The sequence below is a fragment of the Zootoca vivipara genome, chromosome 16, assembly GCF_963506605.1.
Source record: "Zootoca vivipara chromosome 16, rZooViv1.1, whole genome shotgun sequence".
NCBI lineage: Eukaryota > Metazoa > Chordata > Lepidosauria > Squamata > Lacertidae > Zootoca > Zootoca vivipara.
The window spans coordinates 34,671,359-34,683,450 of record NC_083291.1 but is presented as its reverse complement, the minus strand read 5'-3'; the positions used below and the strand labels follow the sequence as shown (position 1 = coordinate 34,683,450).

General features: G+C 48.2%; 1 protein-coding gene across 1 annotated transcript; it reads left to right on the top strand.

The window, feature by feature from the left end:
• The first annotated feature begins 2,758 nt into the window (after positions 1-2,758).
• CLPP (caseinolytic mitochondrial matrix peptidase proteolytic subunit) lies at positions 2,759-11,013 on the top strand. Its single transcript, XM_035097387.2, has 7 exons — positions 2,759-2,819; positions 5,475-5,576; positions 6,313-6,384; positions 8,000-8,096; positions 8,237-8,424; positions 9,039-9,144; positions 10,539-11,013. Exons 1-7 carry the CDS (start codon positions 2,802-2,804, stop codon positions 10,706-10,708), a joined length of 753 nt encoding a protein of 250 aa, XP_034953278.2. The 5' UTR covers positions 2,759-2,801; the 3' UTR covers positions 10,709-11,013.
• The last annotated feature ends 1,079 nt before the right edge of the window (positions 11,014-12,092 follow it).

Sequence of the window (12,092 nt, the reverse complement as noted above, 5' to 3'; positions counted from 1 at the left end):
ATTAAACATTAAAAAACTCCCCTATACAGGGCTGCCTTCAGATGGAACAGGGGTTGCATAACTCCATACCCTCCAACATATCTCCAATGGAAATAGGGATGTCCTAAGGAAAAGCGGGATATTCTGAGATCAAATCAGAAACTGGGACGGTTTCTGTAAATCTGAGATTGCCCCTGGAAAATAGGGACACTTGGAGGGTTTGATACCGGCATAACTTGTTAACTGCCCTGTGATCTTCAGATAGAGGGTGATGTATAAATTTAATAAATGCTGACAATAATATTAAATAATAACTTCCACCAACAGGTCTTTCCCTAAGCTGACACAAGTAGATAGGCTGGGATAAGTTATTTACACAGACTTAAGGCCAGATCAGTGGGGCCTAATTTCTCCCAGCCAATGTATTTGGGGGGGGGGCTAGGATTGCACCCTAAATTAGTGATTTGCCTAAAGGAAGATCCCTGCATGTATGAAGGTATTTCGGTGCACTGGCATATACTACAATAGGGCTGATTTATTTGTATGTCTACTGGGTGGAGTTTAAATATTATGGAGGCAGCTCTCCCTGTGCTGTTGCTGGCAGGATATTTCTCTGGCATTCTTGCCACTGTGCGGACGGTAGTGGAAATACAGGTCTTGGACATGGTACAATGGATCTGAAAGCATCTATCATAAAGTCAGCAGGCAAGAGTGTACAATGGCAAAACAGGGAGATCCCAGGAGACTTACTCATAACAGACACAGCTGACTTTGTGATGTAAGCTCATAACAGCGGCGGGTTCGATATTGTATCCTGCTGTATGATCGGATGCCTGTGAGGCACTCAGCAGTAAACATTTATTTACATTATCATTATAATTCATTTATAGTCATGACAAAACTCAGATTTTTTTAAAAAAACACCAACACCAACACGCAGAATATAATCTAAATCAATGCAGAAGCTACTACCACTACTCTTGCACAAGCTTTATTGATATAGACCTCGAAAATGTATTTTGCATAATTAAGTTTTTACCTCTATCCTCAGTATATTTTATTTTATTGCTATGGCTAGTGGCTGATGCAAATAAAGATTCTTCTGATATGATATTGCACAAACTTATCTTTTGTGCAAAATTTGCCATCTCCAAAATATAAATGCTAGAAACTTGGTGGAGGAAGCAGAAATTGGAAGAATGACGGTGAGTGATAGACTTCCACCCCCCACCTGGAAATGTAAGGTACCCCTTTGCGGTGAGGTTTTTTAAACCTCTTTTCCTGTGGCTGACAGCAATGTCACCATCTGTAGACATTTAATGTGAGTGGCTAAAACAATGTCAACAACTTTCGGGTCTTCCTTTTAAAAAAATCTCAACAAATTTTGGGATGTCTTGGTTTTTATGTTTTGAAATATGGCAACCCTAAAGGCACATCAAAGGACGCGGGTGGCGCTGTGGGTTAAACCACAGAGCCTAGGGCTTGCTGATCAGAAGGTCGGCGGTTTGAATCCCTGTGACGGGGTGAGCTCCCGTTGTTCGGTCCCTGCTTCTGCCAACCTAGCAACTTGAAAGCACGTCAAAGTGCAAGTAGATAAATAGGTACCGCTCCGGCGGGAAGGCAAAAGGTGTTTCCGTGCGCTGCTCTGGTTCGCCAGAAGCGGCTTTGTCATGCTGGCCACATGACCTGGAAGCTATACGCCGGCTCCCTTGGCCAGTAAAGCGAGATGAGCGCCGCAACCCCAGAGTCGTCCACGACTGGACCTAATAGTCAGGGGTCCCTTTACCTCCCCTTTAGAGGCACATTGGCATTAGAGGAAATTTGGTGCATGCCATGAGACGCCTCACTTGCTCCTTTTTGCAGATCCCATCGCTATTGAAGGCGCAAGAATGGACCGCTGCTGATCTTAGCCACCTCTGAACTTGCAGACCTACAAAAAAATTCGGTTCTCCCCCCGCAGCCATCTGACAAATGCTTATTTTCCTCTTGCCGTGCACTTATTTTTTAAAATCCCGTTTGCTTAAAAATGAATGAATGCAGGGCCAGATTTAAGTTTGATGAGGCCCTAAGCTAATGAAGATAATGGGACCCTTTATATGTCCAGCTGTCCTTTGTCAACAAATTGTCGTTGTTTTTTGTGTTGAATATACAGCATGCTATATGGTAATTTATGGACCTAATGAGTAGGCTATCTAAAGCCATTTGCACATAACAAAATATGTATTTTATCAAAGTAATTGTTGAACTGAAATACAATTAAGAAGAAGTAGGCCTATATTAATAGTGAAATACAATTAAGAAGAAGTATATTAATAGTGAAATAATTATTATTACATCCAGGGTTTTTTTCCTTTAAATTTTTGGGAGTGGGGCTCTAAGTTATAGCTTGTTTATAGCTTGGTATCTGAGGAAGTGTTCATGCACACGAAAGCTCATACCTATGACAAACTTAGTTGGTCTCTAAGGTGCTGCTGGAAGGAATTTTTTATTTTGTTTCGAGATTGTTTAGCTTATACTGTACGTAAATCCGGCACTGAATGAATGACACTCTTTTGTTGTTTTTGTTGTTTAGTCGTTTAGTCGTGTCCGACTCTTCGTGACCCCATGGACCAGTTTAGAGCAGCTTAATACTAAAACCGCTTTAAAAAAATAAAATAAAAAACCCCCCCGGTGCCTAAATTTTATACTACATTTCCCATGGTGCACCGCGGTGGCGTAGCAACGCTGCACCTCAGCCATCGTCACGTGATTCGCGTATTCTTGCCCCCACCTTTTTAAGAAAACCACGTGGGACGGTGGAAAGCAAGACCTTCCGGGGCAGCATGTTGCAGAGGATAGTGGTGAGGGGCAAGTGCTCGTGGGTGGGGTTTGGAGGGTGGGTGCATCAGGGACTGTGGGTGCAGTAGTGAGGAAGCCCCCACCCCGAGAGCCACCCCTTCCTTGCATAGATTTCTCCTGCCTCAAACGCCTCCTGGAGCTCCCACTCCTCCCGTCTCCTCAAAGGCAAGCAGCCGCGCCAGGCTGCGTGGGGAATGCAAAGAGCCAAGGAAGCGATCCGAGCCTTGCAGCCGCGGGCGGAGCGCCTCCTTTTTTCACAGCTGCTCTCTAGCCTCCTCTGCAACCTCAGAGGCAGAATATGGAAGGCGGTGGTGGCAGCCCCTTCCTCATCCTTTTGCCCCCCCTCCCATACTCGAAGGCCCCTTTAAACAGGAAATATCATTTTAAGCTGCTGCGGGGGGACAGATGTTGAATAGACTTATTTGAATAGACGTTTCAGTTTCCCCCACCCTTCCACTTTTAATTCGTACGCACGAGGCGGTTTACAAACTGAAGCAGCAGCAAAATATACACCACCACACATAACAACCCATGCATTTGGTCCAATCCCGTTTTCCAGCCCATCTAAGCCAGGGATCCTCGCTCTCTCTTGTTGCTACAAGCTCTGTAAAAGGATGTAGCAAGTGCGGGAAAGTACTTTTTATTTTCTCTCTCCTGAATGTTTCTCTCTCCTGCTCAGTTTCATTGTGGTCACCCTGAATTCTAGAGGATTTTTGGGGGGTGGGAGTGCGCCGGGGGCAAAGGATGTCCATTTTGCTTGGAGCATTCATTCATGATTCTATAAACCTGTATTATGTTGGTTTTCGGAGCCAGGGAGACTCAAATGCTTAGGATCTCCTTAAAAGTAGCCCCGCAGGATGAGTCCCTGGTCTGTCTCTCTCCAAAGGCCTACATGTGCTCTTCTCTGCTTTGTGGTGCTGCAGGGCAGTGGGAGGAGAAGGGTCAACCCACATACTGGCCAACTGCTTAAAGCAAGCCACTTAGGGTGTTTATTGGGGGGGTAGCAAATACTTTCGGGGTCTGCAAACTTCCTTTGCAGAAGAAGAGGGAGGTGGGTGGGAATGGCAGCACTTAGGCCCTTTGCAGGTTGTACACAGAGGTGATAGTTTCATCCCGGTACTGTGACTTTGCTGTGGGCCCTGTAGCACATCATTGCTGGTGGCCACAGAGTGGGAGGGGAGACATCATTTCTTTGAGAACTGGTATAGCAGCTAAGAGGCTGAGGTTTAAGGAGCTATGTACGTTTAGCCTGGATAAGAGGAGACTGAGAGGAGATATGAAAGCCATCTTCAGATATCTCAAGGGCTTTCATGTGGAGCAAGCTTGTTTTCTCCTGCTCTGGAGGGTAGGACTCGGAAGCAATGGATTCAAGTTGCAAGGAAGGAGATTCCGACTCAACATTAGGAATAGCTTTCTGACAGACAGAGCTGTTTCGACAGTGGAACGGAGGTGTGGTGGTGGACTCTTCTTCCTTGCAGGTTTTTAAGCAGAGGCTGGATGGCCATCTGTCATGCATGCTTTAGTTGAGATTTCTTGCATTGCAGGGGGTTGGAGTAGAGCAGGCTTCCTCAGCCTCCGCCCTCCAGGTGTTTTTGGCCTACAACTCCCATGATCCCTAGCTAGCAGCACCAGTGGTCAGGGATGACGGGAATTATAGTCTCAAAACATCTGGAGGGCCAAGGTTGAGGAAGCCTGGACTGGAGGACCCTTGGGGGTCCCCTCCAACTCTGTGCTTCTTTGATTCCAATCACCAAACGCAAAGTGTTGTCTTCGGAGACAAACTCATGGGGATATTGCTAGCCTGCCATGTAAGTGCAACAGCTGGTTGCACGGTGTGTTTCAAATGCACAAAAAAGACTGATGGGTAAGTGTTGCTGTTCTCTCATGAAAGTAGAATGCCACACCTTTCCTTGGCTTTCTTTGACCTGGCATCCCTGCTGAGTCCTGCCTCTACACTTTGTTGTTGTTGTTTAGTCGTGTCCGACTCTTCGTGACCCCATGGACCATAGCACGCCAGGCACTCCTGTCTTGCACTGCCTCCCGCAGTTTGGTCAAACCCATGTTCGTAGCTTCGAGAACACTGTCCAACCATCTCGTCCTCTGTCGTCCCCTTCTCCTAGTGCCCTCAATCTTTCCCAACATCAGGGTCTTTTCCAAGGATTCTTCTCTTCTCATGAGGTGGTCAAAGTATTGGAGCCTCAGCTTCACGATCCGTCCCTCCAGTGAGCACTCAGGGCTGATTTCCTTAAGAATGGATAGGTTTGATCTTCTCGCAGTCCATGGGACTCTCAAGAGTCTCCTCCAGCACCATAATTCAAAAGTATCAATTCTTCAGCGATCAGCCTTCTTTATGGTCCAGCTCTCACTTCCATACATCACTGCTGGGAAAACCATAGCTTTAACTATACGGACCTTTGTCGGCAAGGTGGTGTCTCTGCTTTTTAAGATGCTGTCTACACTTACAGATGCTAAAAGCAGTGTAGTCTCCTCCCTTTCCCTCTGATCTTGAGGGCGCAGTGGTGAATGTGGCAGTGAATTTGAAAGGGTGTTAATGAAAATGCTGCGCCTTGAATGGAGGAGTACAGAGGAGGTGCTGGTGCTTATTGACAGGGGTGAGTGTTTGTCTGTTTGGTAACGGGCCTTCTCTTTGCCTGCAGCGCCCCTTGCGGCTGGGATGCCACGTCCTCTCTGTGGCTCGGAGCCTCCACCAGTCTCCCCGGAGTCACATCCCTCTCATTCCCATTGTAGTGGAGCAAACGGTAAGCAGAGGGGAGGGGAGGGAGGTACTCTTCTCTATCAGCATATTTTTGGGAAAGGGAGCAGACTAGGAATTGCAAAGTCTGAAATCACTTATAACAGGTGGTTGTGGCGGTGGCTGGCAGTTAGCGTCAGGCTCACAGCAGTAATTTGTTAAGGGTTGTGCCACACTGCAGGCCCACCAATGCAAAAACTCCAGAGACCTAACTACAAGCAGACAAATTACGTTTCATAGTATGCGATTGCATATGAAGGCTCTTAAGAAAATTTAAGAATATGGACAGGGCTTTGTATATTGTGCTAGTCTTTTTGCAATTGGAGGAGGTTTCCTTCTGATTGGACAGATTATTACCTGTACATCTTTTATATATCCCTAAGGGTGGATGCTTTTTTAAATTTTAATTCTTTTTGGTGGTGACAGCCAAAGTGTCAGGGATGGAGTTTGTGGAGACCAGAATCACGGGGCAGCCATGTTTTAAGTCCCCTAATTTATTTACAACTCTGCCTTCTGTCGATGCACACCTAGGTTTTTCTCAGCATGCAGCTGTTCCATTGCCCTTCAAAATGGCATAACTTTGTTCTGCTCTTAGAACCATGCTACAGAAAGCTTCCAGCAAGCTGTTTCCTTAGTATGAGACTGGAGGTCCTTCCCTCTGAAATATGCTGGGACTTTCCTCCTCCTCCACCACCAAATCACAGGCTTTGAGGATACTTGTGCTGATCTTCTCTCTGTTTCAGGGTCGTGGCGAGCGAGCTTATGACATCTACTCCCGCCTTCTGAGGGAGCGCATTGTCTGTCTCATGGGCCCAGTAAGTACACAAACTCCTTCTTCAGCGAGGCAAATGGGTCCTTTGGCACAGGGTGTCCATTTGTAACAGCAACAGCAACATCAACAACAACAATTTATTTTCCCCCGCCCATCTGGCTGGGTTTCCTAGGCCACTCTGGGCGGCTTCCAATAAAAGATTAAAAATACATTAAAACATTAGTCATTATAAACTTCCCTAAACAGGGCTGCCTTCAGATGTCTTCTAAATGTCAGAGGGTTGTTTATTTCTTTGACATCTGATGGGAGGGCGTTTCACAGGGCGGGCGCCACTACCGAGAAGGCCCTCTACCTGGTTCCCTGTAACCTCACTTCTCGCAGTGAGGGAATCGCCAGAAGGCCCTCGGAGCTGGACCTCAGTGTCCGGGCAGAACGATGGAGGTGGAGACATTCCTTCAGGTATATTGGGCCGAGGCCATTTAGGGCTTTAAAGGTCAGCACCAACACTTTGAATTGTGCTCGGAAACATACTGGGAGCCAATGTAGGTCTTTCAAAACCGGTGTTATGTGGTCTTGGTGGCCGCTCCCAGTCACCAGTCTAACTTACTCCACCCAGAATGTGGCTATGAACTCAAGCTCCTGGGGAATTCTGGGCATAATTCAGCTAAATTGTTGGGTGACGGAACATGGTCTGCTTGCACAACAGGACTTCTCCTCCCCCTGCACGGTTCCACGCATCTTTAAAATCTGCACTGGAGGGTTAGGAAACCCCCATTACATGTTTAGGGGTGTGTGCAGAGGAGCCGGGGGGGGGGGAGTCCCATTTTATGAGTGGACCTCATTCCCTGAGAGCATGCCCCACTGACCTACACAGAATTTCACACTCTGAGCTTTAAAAAAAATTGTGAAGAGCTCTGAAGATTGTGGATAGATGGTTAAACGTGCTTATAGTGGGAAGAATTTAAGTGTACAGGATTCATTCCATCAGTACAAGATTTTCAGCTTATCAAATGGAACCTCCTCTCCTCTCCTCTGCACACAGCACACGGTTCCGGGGGGGGGGGGTCTTTTAGATAATTAAGTTCAAAGGATTTCTCTAATTAAGTCCCTTGCATTATATTAACGTGCACACTTTTGTCACTCTGGGCTGGTGGGGTTCTCATTCCTGAATTTTGGATGGATAGCAAGATGGACTTGCTAATAATAAATTATAATTATAATTATAGTTTTTTTCTTTATACCCTGCCCATCTGGCTGGGTTTCCCCAGCCACTCTGGGCTGCTCCCAACAGAATATTAAAAACACGATAAAACATCAAACATTAAAAACTTCCCTAAACACGGCTGCCTTCAGATGTCTTCTAAAAGTCAGATAGTTGTTTATTTCCTTGAAATCTGATGGGAGGGCGTTCCACACAGTGGGCGACACCACTGAGAAGGCCCTGTGCCTGGTTCCCTGTAGCCTTACTTCTCGCAGTGAGGGAACCGCCAAAAGACCCTGAGAGGAGGAACTCAGTGTCCGGGCTGAATGATGAGGGTGGAGACGCTCCTTCAGGTAAACTTTACTTTAGGTATATATTGACTTGAGCAGGAGGTGGACTTCCTGCAGCAAGGAGTTCCCCTGCTTCTCATTCACTGCCTTGCATTCCCCGTCTACAGATTGATGACAACGTTGCGAGCTTGGTTATTGCACAGCTACTTTTCCTGCAATCGGAAAGCAACAAGAAGCCCATCCACATGTACATCAACAGCCCAGGTGAGAGGCAACGAAAAGCACAGAGTGACGTCAGAGCAGCTTCCCTACAGAATCTCCCAGAATCTCCTGTCTCCCAGCTTATCCTTAATGCTACTTGGGAAGGCATGTTGTGTCTAGTGACTTCTCGGTTCCCTCCGTAGGTGGTGCAGTAACATCTGGACTGGCTATCTACGACACCATGCAGTATATCCTGAACCCCATTTGCACATGGTGCGTGGGGCAGGCAGCTAGCATGGGCTCCCTGCTATTGGCTGCCGGTTCACCAGGCATGCGCCACTCTCTGCCCAACTCCCGCGTAATGATCCACCAGCCGTCAGGTGGGGCACGGGTAAGTCTAACCCTACTGCTGCTTTCTCTCGCAGGGGCTACACCGTATTCTCTAGCCAGCACCCTATCTTGATGCTTCCCTGAGCAAACTGCTCCCTGGGACGTGGGACATGGGGTGCAGATCTCGTATCCATCCTCTGCCTAGGGGACACTGTGGTCTAAACCACTGAGCCTCTTGGGCTTGCCAATCAGAAAGTCGGCAGTTCGAATCCCCGCAATGGGGTGAGCTCCCATTGCTTTGCCCCAGCTTCTGCCAACCTAGCAGTTCGAAAGCATGCCAGTGCAAGTAGACAAATAGGTACCGCTGTGGCGGGAAGGTAAATGGCATTTCCGTGCGCTCTGGTTTCCATCATGGTGTCCTGTTGGGCCAGAAGCTGTTTAGTCATGCTGGCTACATGACCCGGAAAACTGTCTGCGGACAAAAGCCGGCTCCCTTGGCCTGAAAGCGAGATGAGCGCTGCAACTCCATAGTTGCCTTTGGACGTACCCACCCAGGGGTCCTTTACCTTTACCTTTACCCATCCTCTGCATTGCCCAGTGCTTGCTGGTAAGTGAATGGTCTCAGCAGGTGACAGGGTAAAATTTCCTACTGACTCTCTGATTCCTGACTTCCAGGGTCAGGCTACAGACATTGCCATCCAGGCTGAGGAGATCCTCAAACTGAAGAAGCAGATCAACGCCCTCTATGCCAAGCACACCAAGCAACCCCTGGATGTGATTGGTAAGAAGCATCAGAGCCAGAAGATGGGGCAGGGAGACGAAACCTTGTGTTCCAGGAGAGATATCTAGCGTTCGGACAAGGGAGAGGGAGGCCACATGCTTGTTCCAGCCTCCAGTTTGGATCTGTCCCTCCTTTGGCACCACTGTGGTGAGATAAATCTTTCCGTCCCCGTGCAGGCTCTGAAGGTACCCGAAGCCCAGCAAGTCTGAGTCTCATCAGTGTCTGGGTGGGTGGCAACCTGAGATTCACATGTATGTCAACTTGAGTTCCATGGAGGAAGAAAGGCAGGGTATAAGCCAGGGAAGGGGAACCTGTGGCCCTTCAGAGATGTCGGCCCCAGCCAGTGTGATGATCTGAGCTGCGCTCCAACAACATCTGTAGGGCTGCAGATTCCCTTTGATGAAAAGGTGAATAAACAAATAAAACAAGAATTCCTTCCGTGACAACACAATTTCCTTTTGAAAATATATATATTTTTAATTAAGATTTCCCCATAAGACAGCTAAATTACAACTACAGAAGATGCAAATTGAATTATTCTTAAAAGTAGTTATTGGTCCTTAGCACCCACAGAGGACAGTGGCTCCTCTCAGCTCTCACCCGGGATCTTTTTTCTCTCCTCCCAGTCTTTCACCCTGGGAGACCGACATTTCTCTCTCACACACACCCAGAGCCCTCCCTGGTCAGCCTTGAGAGGTGCTGTCACATGATTAGTTGGGCCAGGGCTGGACTTGTGCTGTTAGATTTATTGGTATTTTCTGGCATTTGTAAATGATTTTGGCTCTGGAATTGGACCCTAATTTAAACTGTACCGATGTTGCGTTTGTGCATTGATTCTATTTTTATGTAAACAAATAATCCTGGAAGACTAAGTAAGGGTTGATGGGGCCCTTGCAGTGTATAGCCATGGATCAGGGCCGTCTTAAGGGTATCCAGCGCCATGGTGCAACATCCCTCCGGCGCCCCCCCCCCCGGCTTGCTAGGCATCGTTGGAACGGCGGCTAGCAAGCCTGCTGTTGCGAGGGGGCGTGGCGGGAACAGCGCACGGCGGAGGATACAGTTGACCACCCCCTGCAAGTGCGACAGAGGAGGGGCAGCGGCAGAGCTAGGCTGCTTCAGCAGCAGTGCCTCGCTCGCCGCCTCGAACATGAGCAGCACACCCCAGCCCAGCACCCCTAATGGCCGCGCCACTAAGCCAAATGGAAAGGACGGCCCTGCCATGGATGCTTCAGGTGCAGAATGGCAGTGGAGAGGGAAGTTGGGATGGAGGAGCAGGGTGACTCTGAAGGCCTCCTGAACTCAGTTGGGCTTACTCCCTGGTATGTGGGCTTGCACTTTTTCGGTGCTTTTCCACGTTTACGTATTAAGCCTTTACGTGTCCTTTACCCTCACAGAAGCTGCCATGGAGAGAGATCGTTACATGAGCCCAGTCGAAGCCCAGGAATTTGGCATCTTGGACAAGGTGCTTGTTCATCCTCCGCACGATGGGGAAGATGAGCCACAGCTGGTTCAGAAAGAGGCTCCTCCTGCCCCTACTCCCACCTCTTCCTCAGCCGAACCTTGAAGGATCAATGACTTCTCAGATGCTTGTCAATGTCAGGAATTATTTCTGCAACGCCAGCACTCTGAAGTGAGGGCGGTGCTACCTCCCCAGGCTGGTTGGTTGGAGTCCTTGGAATTGCTTGGGGATGTCTCCCATTAGCGAGCCTTCTCTTAGCGGAGGGTCCCACAAGTACCTGGCCAGGTGTGTTTACAGGAGCTGGTCTCTTTGCCATTTACTCCTCAGCTGATCCAGTTTCCTTCTCACTCCTCCAGTTGCACCATTGTATAAGAGAGTGATGTTTTTAAATTAAACTTTGACCTCTGTGATGTGGACGTTTTTCAACCCCCCCCCCTGGTTTTCTAACTGAAAGGCTATTGGCAGCAGATCTTGAGGTTCCCTCGACTTATGGGCCTGCTGTTTATATATCAGGTAGAAGTCCGATATAGTCCACAGCATAGGCTTGTGGGAGATAATTTTGCTGGCTGTTGCAGAATTGTGGCATGGCCAGTTTGCCAAAACATCATCTCTGCCAGGTAATCAAGAAGACTGTGTTTCCAACACCTTCCTCATAGTTCCAACACCTTCCTCATAGTCCTTGTCCTGACATCTAGCTCTTCTGCCGCCACTCAATATGGAGGAGCCCCAGGATTATCCACAAACATCTCTATGCCACATCCATGCATGATCATGGCTTTCATACACAATGGTAACTGATGCATGCACAGATGTCTCAGCTTTGCCAGTATAACACAGCCACAGCCACACGGGAAGAAGAATTCGGAAGGGCAGGGGAAGCCAATTGCTTCTTTCTTTGCTCTTACGGCACCATCCTCCATTCTCCCTGCATGTGGAGAAGTGGTGACTAAAAAAGGTGATTCTGCTTGCTTGGCTGCTGCCCTGCATGATGCAAGGAAGATTCTCCAGAGCTGCTGTAGATGCCACTGGCCCAGAGGTGATAGATGGAAGTGTGAGTTGGGGGAGTTTGCTGCTGTGACCCCCCCCCAAAGTACGCCCCCCCAACAAGACAATGACACCAAACTCTTGCAAAAGATAGCTGGTGTGCATGTTCGAGAGCAAAGATTTCCGGAGAGAATGGAAAGTGGATATCTGAGCAGGACTCTGAGCACTAGGGGGTGGTTTGCAACTGGGCTGAGGAGCATGGGCACCCATCACTGAAAGCTGCCCTTTTAATAATCTGCTCAAATCAGCGGGTGGGGCGGGGTGGGGGTGTCGCCATCTTAATAAAAGATTCATTGCAGAGGGTTGGACCAGATGACCCTCGTGGTCCCTTCCAATTCCACAATTCTGTGGTTCTCGCAATGTTTCAGAAGGGACCCTGTGTCTCAGGAAATTGTGGGTTGGCTCTGGGAATCAAATAAATCCCATAACTCCCAAACTAAACTAG